Raw genomic sequence first — 18,198 nt, 5'->3', positions numbered from 1 at the left:
ATGCATTGTCAGGTCTTTTTTATTAAAAAAAAAGACGGGGAGGGAAAAGAAGAGGAGGAAGAAGAAGAAGAAGAAGAAAAACTAGCTTTGTCATTTTAGGCTTAAACTGTGATTTCATGCTTGATTGCTTCTTGCTTGCTTGCTCGGGTTATCTGAATATACATTTATTTATAGATGTCCTGAGGTTTTAAAGGACACAACTGGTGTGAGTGGAATTTAATGGCTGCTCACTCTGGGGTTATCCACCTACCCTCAACAGGAAGGCATCAGGAGACGGTTTAGGGCAGAGGTTTTCAACCTTTTTGGGTCCACGGCTCCCTTGACCAACTACATTCTTTTTGTGGCTCCTCTGTGGGGTTCAAGTAGGGCCTTACGGAGCCAGGCAGAGGCCCAGGCTAGGTAGATAATGTGCCCCCCTTTTTTTACCCTGGGGATATCTGAAGTCTTATAAATAAGTACGTATATAATTTTCACAAATGTTATGCTGACAAAAAAAAATATTTCAAGGCTTGAACCGTATCTGCATATAAAGACAAAATGGATAAATATGGATAAATATGCCGACTGAGGCGCCCTTTGGAACTGGAGGCCCGGGCCAAGTGGCCCATATGCCCCACCTCTGTCTGGGCCTGGGTTCAAGAGCCCAGTGATGTCACCCTTTGCCTGCAGAGCTGGCAGCCTCTCACCCTTTTTCAAACAGCCTCCCTTGTGGAGTGTGCCCTCAACCTCCTCTCCCCTTTTCTTGGGAGTCCTCTGGGCATCTGCAGCTGCCACCCCTAGTCTCTCAGCTGCCCCCTCCTGCCCCAAAGAGATGTGCCTCCTCGCACTGCCCCACAGGGGCCTGGGAAGCACCCCCTGGCCAGCGCCAGAGATGCCATTCGCTTGGGGAGCTTATAGCCAGGGCTTCTGCAACAAACAGGAGGGAGGGAAGGGAAGAGGGACAGAGGCCAGTTTTGCCTGCGGCACCCCTGACTATCATTCAAGGCACCCCAGGGTGCCACGGCACACTGGTTGAGAACCACCGGTTTAGGGGGAAGAGAACAAACCTTCAAAATCAGCAAGGGTTGTTTAAGCCCTGCCCCATGCTTGATTCCTGTAGCCTCTGGGCTCAATCCTGGAAACTTGTTTTCAGTGACTGGGTGTAATGTTGGAACAAGTGACATAGTAGATAGATGAGAGCATCTCTGAGGATGCACAGAGTGTGTTTCTCTTGCCAGCAGATAACGGCAGCGTTTTGTGGGTCCCCAGGGTGGGAGACAGAAGGCTTGTAGGACTTTCTCCAAATTTTCCCTCCAGGCTCTGGCAATTATAATCTGGGGTTAATGAGTCAGCTGGCTGGCGGCCGGCAGCCAGAGAGGGGAAGTGGTTTCTGTGCCAGAGAAAGAGTCTGGTCACAACCACAATATACATTGTACATCATTCTTATACCGCTTTAGCAGACGTGGAGAATCCTGTGAAATATAGTTTGTTAAGGGTGCTAGGAACAGTAGGCCTGCGCCCTTAACAAACTACAGTTTCCAGGATTCTTTGTGGGAAGCCATGACTGTTAAAGAATAAGAAGAGTGCTTTAAATATATGGTGTGGGTGTTAACCTCAGTTAGTAAAACACATCCCCCAGGTCAGAGATGGGAAGGTAGTGTGTTCACCCCAGGTGAGAGACAGGGCTGGCTTGCTTTATGGTTTTTCTGTTTCCTTGCTGTGGGGTTAACTGGTGTTCCTAACATATATCCAGGTGGGTATGTTGTAATTTTGCTATTTTATATGGCTTTGATTGACTGCATCTATTGGTACTCTTATTATATATTTCTCTCCTATTGATATGATGCTCACCACTTGGGGGTATATAAATAAACCATAACATGACGCAGCTGCTTCCATATATCTGGGTTTAGGAGCAGTTCTTGCAGAATAAAGAGCACCCTATCCCAGCAGGCTTGATCCTCCAGAATACCCTAAGGTTTTTGCATCCGTTGCAAATGATTTTAACCACATGCACACACACACCCACCCCGGACCTCTCTCTCACACACACTCAGCTGCTTTGCACAGTGCTGGGGAGCATTGAGACTCTACTGATCACCAAGCATATTGTTTGCAGAAGAAGACATTCACCCCTGAACATGTTAAAGGCAGATCTCAAAGCAGTCAGGAGCATTTGAAATAAGCCAAGTGCAATTAGGGATTGGCAAATCCGTCTGCTTTGGTCTCTCACTTCCTCGTTGCTGTCTTTTTTTTAATCTTACATTCAATTCTCCAAATCAGTTTGCAAATGCTTTTTTAAAAATGATAAATTCTTTAGCATTTTAGCATGACTTTCTCCTAATATACACATTATGGTATGCAATTTCGCCTAAGATGCACATGCTTGCAAGGGATTTTCCTGATTATAATGCATGCATCTAGCATATCTACCATTGCAGCCAGGGGTTACCCAAGCTCCCCCTGATTGCAGCTAAAGACCAATGGATCCTTCTGCTCATCAGATGCATGAAAGCAAGATAAGCATTCTTCGCTATGCCCCCCCTTCCTTCCACCTACCCTATATTGACACAGAGCCATCACATTTATATTATCGATAGCAACTGAAAGGAAGCAAGCCTCTGGAGGAGAGTTTAGGAAACTTACCAAGGTTGCATGCTGACTTCAGTCTTTGAAAGTTCCCTAGCAATTAGCTGAAGAGCTTTGGCTTCACTCCCCCTCCAACCCCCGCAAGATAAATAAATAAATGCAGTTCTCCCCAGCAGATGGATGAGTTGTGGGACACCATGGAAGTGTCATGGTCATTCTAACTGCTCATGAGGAGAGACAACTGCAGGCTCACAAGGGCTGATGACAGACGGTCTGTTGGTAGGATGCAGAGAAGCAAGATGTGACTGTTGGAACCCCGATCAGCTGTTAGGTTGAAGAAAACAAGGAGCACCCTGCTGTCATTACCCAGTTTCATTGGCTATGCATTCATAGCATTCTCAAAATTATACAGTTGGAAGGGTCTACAATGGTCATCTAGTCTATGGTTACCAGACGTCCCCGTTTCCCGGGGACAGTCCCAGGATTTACAAATATGTCCCCGGACAAAATCCGTCCCCAGATTTCATTTAATGGACTCGGATTTATATTTTAAGTGTTGTAGATTTATTAGCAGGGAATGAATGTTGCGTGATTGATTTGACGGCACAAGACACATCATATGGGGACTTCCAGCGAGGCAAAATGGTGGGCGCCATGACAGCGAGTAGCTCCTGAAGCCAGCCAGAGCCAACTGCGCTACCAGGCTGGCTCCGAGTTGCTGAGGCTGCCACCGCCGCGCCACTACCAAGGGGGAACCAGGGACGCCCAGCGCGCCAACTGGGGGAACCACTGACCACCACCACCCGTGACCCAAATTGAGCTGGGAACGAGAGCACCTGACCACCCGGCCAACTCCCCAGTGGTGCTCCGGGGCCAGGAAAACCTCAGAGCTGACACAGGGAGAAGGAGAGGAGGAAGAGAGAGGAAGAGGAAGGAGAAAAAAGAGGGGAGCCCCGACCTTGCCACGCCACTGCCGCCACTGAGGAGGAGATGTAGGAGAGCACCGGGAGGGCAAGGACATGTGGCCAAGCCCAGGCCCAACCCGAGCCTACTCCATGGCAGCTAGCGCTCCAAGAGAGCAGACCAGGGCCCAGAGGAAGGCTACGCGACAGAGGAGACCACAGAAGAGAAGATATTACTTCTTTTTTAAAAAAATAGTAATAACTTTTTTAAAATAACATTTTTTTCTATTTATTTATTTTTTTAAAGTGTCCCGGGATTCTTTGAAAAAAAAAAAACCTGGCAACCTTAATCTAGTCCAACCCCCTGCAAGGCAGAAATATTTTGCCCAACATGGGGCTTGAACCCGTGGCCCTGAAATTAAGAGTCTCATGCTCTACCGACTGAGCTATCCCAAACTAGAGAAAAGTAATGCTGAACTCATCCCAGACACTCATTCCAAACACAGAAAAAGCAGAAACTGGATCTCTGCTGGCTCTGGGGAACAGCACAAGTTTAACATCCACCATCTTCTCCTTGAAGCAGTGAAGAAGGATGAAATGAGCACTTAAATCAAATCTTGCTCAACATAAAACAAGAAGAGGCCAATGTACAATAGCCCAAACATTTAGCTTCTTTTCCCGATGCTGGGATCTAGCCCATTGGGCTACCTGGTCCTCTCTATATTCAGGACTCAGGACTTTGTTTATTTGTTAAATTTATACCCCATCTTTGCTCTGAGGAGCTCAAGGTGTTTCCCAGTCTCCTCTTTTTCTTCTGCTAACAACTCTGGCTGAGTGACGGTGACTGGACCAAGGTCATGCAGTGAGCTTCGTGGCTTAGTGGGGATTTGAACCCTGGTCTCCCAGCCCTTAGCCAACACTCTGATCACTCTACCACATTGACAGAACATTGGCCCATGCAACTGGCAGGTATGGTGCAGCTTCTGCAGCTGCGGACTTTGGGCTCTCCAATTGCATCAACAGAAGTCTGGTATCCAGATCAAGGGAAGTAATAGTACCATTCTATTCTGCCTTGGTCAGACCACGCCTGGAACACTGTGTCCAATTCTGGGCACCACAATTTTAAGAAGGATCTTGACAAGCTGGAACGTGTGCAGAGGAGGCCGACCAAGATGATCAAAGGTCTGGAAACCATGCCTTATGAGGAACGATTGAAGGAGCTGGGTATGTTTAGCCTGGGAAAGAAGAGACTGAGAGGAGATAGGATAGCCACTTTCAAATATCTCCAGGGCTGTCACATGGAAGAGGGAACAAGTCTGTTTCCTCCTGCTCTGGACGGTAGGGCTTGAACCCATGGCTTCAAGTTACAAGAAAGGAGATTATTCAACATCAGGAAAAACTTTCTGACAGAAATAGCTGTTTGATGGTGGAACAGCCTCCCTCGGGAGGTGGTGGAATCTCCTTCCTTGGAGGTTTTTAAGTAGAGGTTGGATGGCCATCTATCATGGATGCTTAAGCTGAGATTCCTGCATTGAAGGGGGTTGGACTAGATGACCCTTGGGCCCCTTCCCACTCTAAGATTCTACGATTCTATGTAAGCAATGCAGTTGGTATAATATCCATGCAATATATTTTGACTGCCGTATTCCTGCTAACAAGTTAGTGGCCAAATTTACAACTCTACCATTCTATGATTCTATGATTCTCCTACCGCTTTCCTGCAGGGAAAACTACTCTCCCCCCCCCCCAAGTGAATTTTTATTGTTTTCCTTACATATTCCTTTCCAACAAATTGTAATAGCACCATACATTCCCTTTGACTCTGCAGAGTCGCGACCCCCCTCCCTCCCCACAACTGGTATATTTATCCTCTTTCCATCATGCACATCATTCTCATATTAGTACTATTATACATTGGAGGAATTATGTCAATCCTGCTAGTGTCTTGACCTCTTTACAATTCTTCTTTAAATATTCAATAAATTTACTCCAGTTATTTTGGTATCTTTGATCTCCCTGGTCCCGGATCCTCCCTGACAGTTTGGCAAGTTCTGCATATTCTGTCAACTTCGCCTGCCACTCCTGAATAGTTGGTATATCTTGTACTTTCCATCTTTGGGCCAGAAGGGTTCTCGCGGCAGCTGTAGCATACATGAACAAATTTTGATCTTCTATTTTAATTTATGTTCCTGTTAAGCCTAATAGACACGCTTCCGGTCTTTTGGGGAAAGTATATCTAAAAATTTTTTTGAGTTCATTATAAATTGATTCCCAAATTTTTTTTACCTTATCGCAGGTCCACCACATATGGAAATGGTCCCCATCTGCCTTTTTACATTTCCAACATTTTCTTTCTTTTTTCCTATACATTTTAGCTAATTTTGCTGGCGTCAAATGCCATCTATACATCATTTTTAGCAAGTTTTCCTTTAAAGCCATGCATCCTGTAAATCTCGAACCCTCCTTCCATAATCTTTTCCACGCATCCAATTCAATGTTATGCCCAATATCAATTGCCCATTTTATCATTGATTCCTTTACTTCTTCGTCTTTTGTATACCATTCTAGCAATAAACTATACATTCTTGATAAAATTTTATCTTTACAGTCTATTAACTCGATTTGGAATTTCGATTTTTTATCTTCGAACCCATTTCTCTCCCCCCCCCTTTTTATCTTCCTTTAATAAATCACTGATCTGGTGGTATTGCAGCCACCCTGTTAACATCTTTTCAATTTGGTCATATGGTTTGAGCTTTATCCCTTGGTCTGTTTTCCTAGTAATATCCTGATATGTTACTCTTTCCCCTTCCATGTTTACTTTTGTTTTTTGTTGTCAACACCTCAATTGGTGATATCCACCACAGTGTCTTTCTTTCCAGGAGGCTTTTATTCCGATCCCATACTTCATATAAAGATTTCCTAATCACATGGTTTAGAAAACCTTTATGTACCTTTACTTTGTTGTACCATAGGTACGAATGCCAACCGTATCTATTGTCGTTTGGGAAGAGTTTGGGAAGGTATCAGGGTTTAAACTCAACAAAAACAAGACGAAAATGCTAGCAAAAAATCTGAAGAAAGAAGAGATGGAAGAATTACAAGCAGACTCAGGAATCGCGATAGCTAAAAAAATAAAATATTTAGGAATTTGGATGACAACAAAAAATATAAACCTGTACAAGGATAACTATGAGGTAGTATGGAAAGAAATTAAGAAAGATATTGATATATGGAGCAGACTAAAATTGTCATTATTAGGCAGAATCTCTGTGATAAAAATGAATATACTACCTAGATTGTTATTTCTATTTCAAGCAATACCAGTGGTAAAAGGCATAAGACAATTTAAGGATTGGCAAAAAAAATTAGCGAAATTTGTCTGGCAGGTGAAAAGGCCAAGGATAAAAATGAAGATACTAGTAGATAAGAAAGAGAGAGGAGGTTTTGATTTACCAGACCTGACTTTATATTATGAAGCTTTGTGCTTGGTATGGCTAAAAGATTGGCTGACTTTAAAAAACACTGACCTATTAGATCTAGAGGGCCACGACAATAGGGAAAACTACTCTTTAGCGCTTAGTCGGAGCAAATGGCAATTGGGCTTTTGGTTGATAGCTGTTTGTTCTGATTTGGAACTAAAGAGTGGATTTTCCCTGAAAAAGGAGCAGGGCAAGTGGGAAACCGCTCAGACCCATGCTTTCTAGGCATGGGACAAGCAGAAGTGTGGTCAAATCCTGAACTGAATGCTTTGGGATGGTAAAGGACCCTTGGATAGTTAAGTCCAGTCAAAGGCAGCTGTGGGGGTTCCGGCGCTTATCTCGCTTTCAGGCTGAGGGAGCCGGTGTTTGCCCGCAGACAGCTTTTCGAGTCATGTGGCCAGCATGACTAAACCGCTTGTGAAGCAACAGAACACTGTGAAGTAAGCCAGAGCACACGGAAATGCTGTTTACCTTCCTGCCACAGTGGTACCTATTTATCTACTTGCACTGGTGTGCTTTTAAACTGCTAGGTTGGCAGGAGCTGGGACAGAGCAATGGGAGCTCACCCCGTCGCAGGGATTCAAACCGCTGACCTTCCAATTGGCAAGCCCAAGAGGCTCAGTGGTTTAGACCACAGCGCCACCCGCGTCCCTCCTTTGTGATGGACCACAGCATCAGAAGCCCTTCTCTGCCTTTCCATTTTCCTGCTGCTGTCCTCGCTTCATCCTGCCTCTCAAATCTTTTGGTGGTTTGCTTTTGAAGAGAGCATGTTTTCCTCTTGTCTTCTGTTGCTCTGGCTCAGGGGGTTATCAAAAGCAAATGCACGATAGAAGGAGCAGATTTACTTTGTGCTGAAGGTGAACAACGCTGGCTCTGAATCCGCATAAGGATCAGTTCTTTCTAAAAGGAGAGAGCGAGGGAGTGCAGCGGGTACTATTTTTACACGGCAGTGCACATTCTGAATCTCCCCTGTAGGGCTACGAAAGCCTGGAAAGAACAATCTAAGCACTAGCTATTAGGGGGTCATAACATGAAAGACGAGATGCAAAAGGAAAAATAGTTGAAATTGTTAAAAGCATATTATTACTCGATGCAGAACGTTCTAAAGCAAAAGCAACTATGGGCTGCTCTGCTCCACACCTCTTCTTCTCTAAAGAGAAGACGTATGCTGGAAAATGCCCCATCTGTACCATACATATTTAAAGCAGCATCGTGCCACTTTAAACAGCTTCCCCCAAAGAATTATGGGAGCTGTAGTTTGTTAAGGGTACTGAGACCCTCTATTCCCCTCCCAGAGCTGCAACATTCAGAGTTCCCTGAGAAGAGGGATTGATTATTAAACCATTCTGTACAGTGCTGGTGGGTCCAAAGAGTGTTTCTCTGGGGCTGATCCATAGTCCTGCTTGACCTTTATTTTGCTCATATTATGTTCCGATTAATTACCCCAGGTCCAAGAGCTTTTCTTCTTACGTGGCTCTGCCTTGCAAAAATCCGATATTGCCCTCCTAATCGAAGCTTGGTTAAGAAAAATCTCTCTTTGCATCTTTGATAAGATCCTATTCCAAAACACAGGTCAAGCGAAAGGATAGATGAAGCCCTTAGCCCTGGCCATTGAGGCTGGAAATCTGGAGCTAAAGTTGGGGTTGTTTAAACCCTTTCCCAGGTTCTGGGGTGTGTGTGTGTCTCATAACAGTAGTACGTATTGCCATAATTGGCGATGGCTACCCTATTCACAGGGATGCGGGTGTCACTGTGGGTTAAACCACAGAGCCTAGGACTTGGTGATCAGAAGGTCAGCAGTTCGAATCCCCACAACAGGGTGAGCTCCTGTTGCTCGGTACCTGCTCCTGCCAACCTAGCAGTTCGAAAGGACCTAAAAGTGAAGTAGATAAATAGGTACCGCTCTGGCGGGAAGGTAAACGGCATTTCCGTGTGCTGCTCTGGTTCGCCAGAAGTGGCTTAGTCCTGCTGGCCAAAAGACCGGGAAGCTGTACGCTGGCTCCCTCGGCCAATAAAGCGAGATGAGCGCTGCAACCCCAGAGTCGGTCACGACTGGACCTAATGGTCAGGGGGTACCTTCACCTTTACCCTGTTCACCCACTCTCTCACACAGACCAACCCCCCCCCCCACGGACCCATAAATGTACACACATAGGACATGTCATGTCATACATTGGTTTCCCCCACAGTTTCCAGTGATTTTCCTTGCCACTTTCCTGACCACAAGAAGTGGTAATGGTTGGAAAGGTTTGTGCAAGACCACCAGATCCACTTCAATTGCACAACCTGAATTTACTTGTATGAAATTGAGTCCCACCTGCAAAATAACGACAGTCCAGAAGTGGCACCTATGATTTGGTCATGGAAATTTGCAAGTGACACAGTACTGGAACTGTCATCATGTGATTCTAGTAAAAGGTAAAGGTAAAGGTACCCCTGCCCGTACGGGCCAGTCTTGACAGACTCTGGGGTTGTGCGCCCATCTCACTCAAGAGGCCAGGGGCCAGCGCTGTCCGGAGACACTTCCGGGTCACGTGGCCAGCGTGACATCGCTGCTCTGGCGAGCCAGAGCCGCACACGGAAACGCCGTTTACCTTCCTGCTGGTAAGCGGTCCCTATTTATCTACTTGCACCCGGGGTGCTTTCGAGCTGCTAGGTTGGCAGGCGCTGGGACCGAGCAGCGGGAGCGCACCCCGCCGCAGGGATTCGAACCGCCGACCTTGCGATCGGCAAGCCCTAGGCGCTGAGGCTTTAACCCACAGCGCCACCTGCGTCCCGATAGTACCAGATAACTATTTCTGGAATGGCACTGGCTGTCCATGAGACCATTAAACTGGGCACCTGGAATGCAGGAATCATGCATAGCCAAAGGCATAAATAAATACAGAAGAGGTCATGTTCTTCTTTCCCCTTTTTCCTTTCTTTATTTTTTTCATGTTTCTTTGGTTTGTGTTTTTTTTTTTTGGGGGGGGGGGAGGGAATCCAATAGATGCTGCCATTTGTGAACAATTGCTTTTGCCTGGTCCTTACTATCTTTATAGTTCATTGTCACTGTGTAAATATTTATGGATACTGAAAGAAAATGAGCAGATGAAAAATAAAAAGAGAGAGATTTGACAAGGAACAGCTGGAGGCAGATGGATAATTCAAACTAAGCACTCGAGGAGAGGCGAACAATGCAGTGAAATAAAGAGGCTGGGGAAAGTGGGATGAATCGCAGTAAACTGCTGACACAATAAGCGCTTTTTTTCCAGCAGGAACTGCTCAGCAGCGACTCAAATGTTCTGGTTCTTGCTGCGTAAATAAAAGGTTTGGTTAAACAGCAGTGATACCAGTGCAACTTAGAAAGATGCTTCTGTAACAGAGATAAAAGCTGTCTAGCAAGTTACCCCAAAGCCCATTATTCTGGAAGTAATTTCATTGCATCCTCAGAATGAGAACGTTCCTGAAACTCATATAGTCCAAATCTCTGCCCTAAGATTGATCCTTTACACCAGCTGTTTGTGGACTGCAACTCCCATCATCTCTAGCTAACAGGACCAGTGGTCAGGGATGATGGGAACAGGGTTCTACAAATTCATGTTAAACACAGCTTCACAATGGGTAGGGAATGACCCAAGACATTTTGCCACCTGAGCCAGGACAGAATGCCACCAACCCACCCCTTGCTAACTCATGCTGCATTGTACCCAAAGCCAGCTATGTTATTTTGGAACCCAAGGCAGAAAATCCAACACGCACCTCTCCTGTGCGCTCAGAATGCAACAGCAATCATAAATGGAATAACATAACAATATGCTGACCTTTCATGACACTCACTAATGGTAGGGCCGGCACCGATGCTACACACAGGGTACAGGGGTACTGATATACTAGGCTCATAGCCAGAATGGGCCTCATTTTTTAAAAGTAAGTTTCTAGCTCTCCTGGAAGAAAAGTTATGAAGTGAAATATGCAGGTATCTCCTATGCAATTTCTGTGAGATGAGTCAGTCCGACTGCTACCGCCTACCAGTGTTTTTAACCAATGAGTGAAGTCAGAGCTGTGATTGATGAGCGAGTGGCTTGGATACCGGGCCATAGGAATCCATGGGGCCCTAATGAGTTTCTCTTTCACCCTTTGGTACACTTTGCCTGTTTCTGTCTCATTTTCAAATACTTGGAAATTCCATAGTTTCCCCTTCCTTCTCCCCTAGCAGCAAAGAAGTATCTTTCCTGTGATGGGTTCTCCTGAGATCAGGTACTCCCTAGATGTCATTCTCGGCAAACACAAGAAGCACAAGTGGCAGTTAACCCCCAACAAACAAACAAAAAACAGGTTAAATGCAAAATGTGAAAACTTTGCAAAGAGGCTTAGGCATGTTTCCTACTGTGCAGGATATAAAGAACAGGTACTCATTAAGAATTGACTGTATAGCTAACTTACAGTACAATGGTGTACATGTCTATTCAGGTCACTTTGTGTTTAAAGGGACTTACTCATAGGTCTGCAAAATAGGACACAATCCTGCACATAACACAAAGCAGGTGCAAATCTTATGCAGATCAGCGCCTTTTTTTGCAGTGGACCAAGGGACCCAATCCACTTACAGTGCACTGGGCCCCAGCGGCGTAGCGTGGGTTGTCAGCCCCCGGGGATAGGCAAGTAATTTGTGCCCCCTAACCCGGGGCAAGGCAAGTAATTTGCGCCCCCTAACCCCGGGGCAAGGCAAGTAATTTGCGCCCCTAACCCCTAACCTGCCGCCACTGCCAGCTTCTTCTTGCTGCTGCCTGGGCTGGGGTATTTATGGTAAGGTAGCCACGGCGGCAGCGGCGGGTCCATGTCAGGTGATCTGAGGCGAGTTGCTGCTGGCGCTGCCGCCCAAACAACGCCGCTTGCCCGGAGGAGGGCAGAGAGGCGAGGAAAATGCAACATGGCCCAGCAGCTGCAGCAGCGGCGGCGGCGGCAGGGCTGTGAGGAGGGGCTGCCTGGCGCGCCCTCCGCGGCCCTGACGTGCGGGGACCGCGGCGAGCGCTGAGAGCCGCTGCCTGCCGGACGCCTTCAGCCCAGACGCACGCACAGCTCGTCAGTTCCGCGAGACATGGGGCTCTGCTACAGCCTGCGCCCGAGGCTCTTCGGCGACTCCGGAGGCGGCGAGCGCCCCCCCCCCCCAGATGTTGCGCCCGGTGCAGCCGGCCCCCCCCCTGCACCCCCACACTACACCACTGCTGGGCCCAGGACCTGGTAGTGAAGAAATTAAGCAGCAAGCCCCTTAGCCAGGAACTGTATCACGAAGGGGCTTTAATGGGCTGGGGAATTATTGCAGAACGGTCAGAACATAAATACAGGAAGCACAGCAAGCATAAAGTTATTTAGTTGCATTGCTTATAGAATCATAGAGTTGGGAGGGACACCAGGGGTCATCTCGTCCAGCCCCCTGCAATGCAGACCCACATGCTCAAACCAACAGCCTTCTGGTAAACAGCCAGACGCACTGACCCATTGCACCACAGGCTCTCTTGCTTCTTAGTTGGCAGTGGGGTAGAACTGCTGCCTGTGTGTTGTCCTTCCTTACTTTTTACATGTAAAGTCTAGGAACTTACTTTTTAAACAGAAAGAGGGAAATTCTTGAGAGTCAGGTGGGGGAGCTGGAATAATAATATTATTAATAATAATAATAATAATAATAATAATAATAATTTATTTATACCCCGCCCTCCCCGGCCCGAGCTGGGCTCAGGGCGGCTGACACCAGTAAAATTACAATAAAAACATAATGGGGGGGGGACCAATTTAAAATACGGGTTAAAATACAATTTTAAATGCAGCCTCATTTTAATAGTAGCCCATAGATCAAAACCGTAAGGGGAGGGAAACATAAGGGTCAGACTGAGTCCAAACCAAAGGCCAGGCAGAACAGCTCTGTCTTACAGATCCTGCAGAAAGATGTCAAGTCCCACAGGGCCCTAGTCTCTTGTGACAGAGCGTTCCACCAAGTCGGGGCCAGTACTGAAAAGGCCCTGAAGGAAGCAGCCCCCCCCCCAGGCTTCCCTGTAACTCTAGCCCTATAGGGAAGCAATGCCTGACTTGCTCCTATCCCAGAACTTCTGGGCTAAGGCCAAACAAACCATAGCTCAGAAACCACAATGCTAAAGCACTTAAGCAGTACATGGCAGTTAATGTGACCAATGACCTTTCCCTAACACTAATGTGCAGAGCTGCATTCATTCAGTCATTTTATATTTACTCCATGAAGCTCAATATATATGCAGCTTTCCCCCCACCTCTGCACACACACATTATTTTCACAACAGCCCTCTGAGGTTAAGGTAAAGGGACCCCTGACCATTAGGTCCAGTTGTGGCCAACTCTGGGGTTGCAGCGCATTATTGGCCGAGGGAGCCGGCGTACAGCTTCTGGGTCATGTGGCCAGCATGACAAAGCTGCTTCTGGCGAACCAGAGCAGTGCACAGAAATGCCGTTTACCTTCCCACCAGAGCGGTACCTATTTATCTACTTGCACTTTGACTTGCTTTTGAACTGCTAGGTGGGCAGGAGCAGGGACCGAGTAACGGGAGCTCACCCCGTCACGGGGATTTGAACCGCCGACCTTCTGATTGGCAAGTCCTAGGCTCTGTGGTTTAACCCACAGCGCCACCCTCTGAGGTAGGTTAGGGTAAAAGATAGTTACTGGCCCAAGGTCATGCAGCGAGCTTCATGGCTGACGCAAGGATTCTTCAAGCCAGATTTCCTCCATCCTAGCCCAACGCTAACCAATGCACAACTTTGATTCTTTAGGAGTCAACACCATCAGTCGGCTGCCAGGCTCCTTTCCTGAACATTCATTATTATTTCTTAATAACATAAGGAAAGCCTTGCAGGATCAGACCGAAAACTCGTCTAGTCCACCATCCTCTTCTCACAGTAGCCAAGCAGATGCTTATGGGAAGCTCAAAAGCAGAACCTGAGTACAATAAATGCTAGAAATTAATAAGTGGTAGGATTTTGGTTATTTGGGATGTAAAGGGATTGCACCTGGGACCTTCTGAATGCAAAGGAAATGATGTTGCAAGTACATCGTCTTTGTTCCAATGATTAACAAGGAATAAAGAAAAGAGAATGAGGGAGCCACACAGGTATTCTGGAAGAGAGGTGTGAGAACAGAGGACAAGAAGCCAAAGGTAAACAGGTAGATCCTCTAATCTAATTTAATCTTACTTAAATCAGAATTATTCTCCTGGAAGTCAGTGGGGAGAGCATGTTTATGAAGTTAACCTTTTATTGCATGGCAAGGCAAACTAAGGCCCGGGTGTTGGATCATGTTTTTACATGAGTAGAATGTGTCCTTTTATTTAGAACACATCTCTGGGTTATTTGTGGGGCATAGGAATTCACTCATATATTTTTTTCAAAATATAGCCCAGCCCCCCACAAGGTCTGAGGCACAGTGGACCGGCCCCCTACAGAAAAAGTTTGCTGACCCCTGTTTTATCGCTTACAGCTCTGTAAGCAAAAGGACCGGGCTGATTTGCGGCCCACTGATTTGTTCAAGTGATGGGTGGGGGCGGAGCCAAAAGTGGGTGGAGCAACAAAAGAGAAAGGAAGGCTACATCCCAGCCATGCAAAAGCCAACAGGACTTTCTGTATCACCATCCCAGCATCTCTGCATCCAGGCTAGAGGGGCTGTGATAGTTCAAGGACACATTTTAGCCGCCAGAGAAAAGCACTTGATGGGGGACACAGAACATGGCCGGTGGGGTGTATGGCCTCAAGAGAGTCTGAGAGGTCAGAAAGAGAGGATGGAGGGCTTCATTTGACCTGTTGCATGTCGTGTCCTCCCACCCTCAGTTAGAGGTAAAGGGACCCCTGACCATTAGGTCCAGTCATGGCCGACTCTGGGGTTGCGGCGCTCATCTCGCTTTATTGGCCGAGGGAGCCGGCGTACAGCTTCTGGGTCATGTGGCCAGCATGACTAAGCCGCTTCTGGCGAACCAGAGCAATGCACGGAAACACTGTTTACCTTCCCGCCGGAGCGGTACCTATTTATCTACTTGCACTTTGATGTGCTTTTGAACTGCTAGGTTGGCAGGAGCAGGTACCAAGCAATGGGAGCTCACCCCGTCGCGGGGATTCGAACCGCCTACCTTCTGATCGGCAAGTCCTAGGCTCTGTGGTTTAACCCACAGCGCCACCCGCGTCCCTCAGTTAGGGATACACATTTCCAGACTGCAGGGAGTGGCTCTTTGCTATAACTCCGCCTCTGTATACAGAAAAGTAGCAGGTTAGGGAGAAGGGTCCTACTCTAGCAATCACCCTGACATGCTAGATCTCTACATGCAATGAGTTTTTTGGGGGGAGGGGGCAGGGAGAAGCTGTCTAATCTTCTTCAACCTGCAGTTTGGAGTGACATACAATTGCCACCCCAATGAGAATTAGGCCCAGGACACCTGCACTAGGCAATAGAGCCAAAACAAAGTTTCATGGAAATCTGATACTTCAGAGCAGCATTCCAGAATTTCAGTAGGACTTGGGAGATAACTTAAAACATTACTGTTTTTCCCTTTTAAAAATTAAACTTTCAGCAATAGTCACTAATCCCTTTGCACTGCAGGAGGAAAACTTAAAACTCTCGATAAACTTTAAGACAGTAATCTTTTCATTTTACTAAATTCAAGGATTTTGCATCTTCAGTAATGCTGAAGGGGGAAATCCAAATAAAATTTATCATAATTATTTTGTTTAAAAATACCACTTAACGTGCCAAAATGGTCTCATATTACAACAAAACCTATTGTCATTTAGAATTTGCTGGAGAAATCTAACCACTCATTGCAATTAGTTTCAGTTCTGCTAAGTCCCAAAAAGCACTCTCAGTTGTTTGCTTTCTCCCCCCACACACCTTTTTTTTTAATCAATTGCAACAGAAACTTGAGCAGTAAAGTTTGTCCTGTATCAGACTGCTGACAGAAAACTGCATATTTCATAACTTCATAACTGAGAAAGTGGGGGATGCTTTTAAAAGTGGGGATTCCATGTAGAAATACAGTTTAGCTAATCTAAACCTTCCTTCCTGACATGCAACGTACAAGGATTTTTGGATGGTGGGAACATTCAAATACATGATCTTCCCTCTTGCCACAGCCCTGGAAAAACATTTAACGTTTGGCTGCTGGCTATATAAACTGGACATTGGCTATTCAAACTGTGTATGCTCCCCAGCCACAGCCTTTTCCACTATTCCCATCACTGTTCCCATTTGCATTTGGAATTTTCAGTCCGCTTCTGATGGTTCGTATTGGCCAAATATAAAATGTTCACCAACAGGTAAACATGACATGCTGAGTTATTCAGCTGTTCACATTATCATGCGATTGTTCTATCACTGATACTGGCGTGTTTCACTTTTTAAGTACATCCCAGCGGAACTTAATTCCGGGAAAGTGTGCAAAGGAAGTGTGATGCAATCCCACCCATGTCCGTTCAGAGGCAAGGCCCAACATGTTCAAAGGAGCTTACTCCCAGGTAAAGGGTTATCAGACTGCAGTCTGAATCCACAATTCTAATAGAAGTAAGCAGAGGCAAAGCACTCAGAAGCAAAGAACACACCAAAACGTTGATTTGTGCAAAGAAAAGCCTGCAGTAGTCTGTGCCCTGCTTAAAGCCATCACTATTGTTGTTATCATTATCACCTTCGTTGGTAGTAGTAAAGTTATTAATGGCACTTTTCCATTTACAAAATGCTGTGTATCCAACATGCAGACACCCGCATAGAATGACCTCTGTTCCCACCTCTCCCCAATCAGGGTGTAACTTCTATGAAGAAGGACAAACAACATAAGAACAAGCCAGGGAGTTGGGGTTTTTTGGGTGGGGGGTGGGGAAGTCCACCTTGCTTCTCTGCATTCGCTCCAGAGGCCAAATTGAAGACAGATTATGAGGATCTCCTCCTGCTATGGGAGCAATCTACTTGCTGTCGAAGTCACTGGTGAAATTTCCATCTCTTTGAGCTGCGTCCCTCTGAACACAGGGACTTCAGCGTGTGCCCAGAAGCCAAGCTTTTCATTTTAACCGAATTTACATCAAATGCGTAAAGTTCTTAGTCCTAGGGTCCCAAGGGCTCTGGGCAGGTAGGTAGCCGCACTTACACCGAGCAAGACTAAAAATGTGTACGATTTTGTTTTTTAAAAAGAACGTTTAGGAATAAGCCACAGATTCCTATACAAAGCAACCAGTAAAAATGATATTTTAAAAATAAATTAAAAAATGAACACCCTGAACTGCAACATTGAATTTTATGTCCCCGAGTGGCCCCAGTTCCCCAGGCAAGGGGCGGAGAGAGTAGCGAAAAGCACTTACTTAAGATACTGCCTTGGTGGGAGCCGTTGACATGCCCATCGGGGTGGATTTGGAGATGGAAACCGATGCCCACTCTGCAATAGAGGCTGCCGGTTCTGCGCCCGGATGGGCTCCACTGGAAACTGCTCCTTTCGGAACCGCTGCCTTGAACTCCCGAAGAGGGGGCGAAATAAGGGGAAGGGGCTGAAAAGGAGGAGGAGGAAGAAGAAAAAGAAGTGGTGTTCCTACTTCCAAGCCTGCTTCTGCTGCTGTTTTTGGCACGCGAAGCCGCGTCTCCAAGTTGCGCTCTGGGGGGCAGCGTCTCCTTCTGTGCCAAAGCGAGGAGGATCAGGTGGCTGAGAAAGAGAAGGCAGAGGAAGAAAGACAAGCTCATTCTTCCAGCGGGAGGGACGCGCAGGGCATTTTGCGGAGGCGGCTGCGAATGCCGCGGCACCTCTGGGGCAAACGGGCGTGCGCTCCGGCTCGCAGGGAAGGCATCGTCGGCCCGCTGGAGGGAGAGCGCGATCCGAGAGCGCGGAGCTGCTGGCACGGAGATATTTATAACCCGGGTGATCTCACAGCTCTCCCCTACATGCCTGGAGTCTAAACGAGGCTCGCTTCTCCAGCCCTTCCGAGGCTGGGCGGGGGGTGGGGGGGAGGCGAGAGAAGGACGCCTCGCAAGACCCCCGGCGGGAGAAGGAACGTAGGAGGAAGAAGACGGCGGCGGAGAGGCGAGGGTCACCCCTGGCCACGCTGGAGAGGCGCAGAGCGCACCAGGGACGCGCGGCCCTCGGCGCCAGCAGCGCTTTTACGCACCAGCAGGCTGATTCCGGGTCTCTTCCCCCCCCCCCCCGCGCCACCCCCGTCAAGGCTCGCGGGTTGCGAATAATTCATAAACGGAGACAAGCGAAAGGGGCTCCCCGGAGGAGGGG

At 47.0% G+C, this 18,198-nt stretch overlaps 1 protein-coding gene across 2 annotated transcripts in view; it reads right to left on the bottom strand.

Moving 5' to 3' along the window:
* Positions 1-17,920, bottom strand: part of FGF5 (fibroblast growth factor 5) — a 31,624-nt gene extending 13,704 nt beyond the window's left edge. For both annotated transcript variants that reach the window (XM_079991188.1, XM_079991189.1), the window contains exon 1: positions 17,288-17,920. In XM_079991188.1, the coding sequence (XP_079847314.1) occupies positions 17,288-17,660 (373 nt within the window). In that variant the 5' untranslated portion in view covers positions 17,661-17,920. The remainder of the gene's footprint in view (positions 1-17,287) is intronic.
* Between the last annotated feature and the right edge of the window lie 278 nt (positions 17,921-18,198).

Source organism: Podarcis cretensis (assembly GCF_951804945.1).
Source record: "Podarcis cretensis genome assembly, chromosome: 9".
Classification (NCBI taxonomy): Eukaryota; Metazoa; Chordata; class Lepidosauria; order Squamata; family Lacertidae; genus Podarcis; species Podarcis cretensis.
This window is presented reverse-complemented; position numbering and strand designations above follow the sequence as displayed.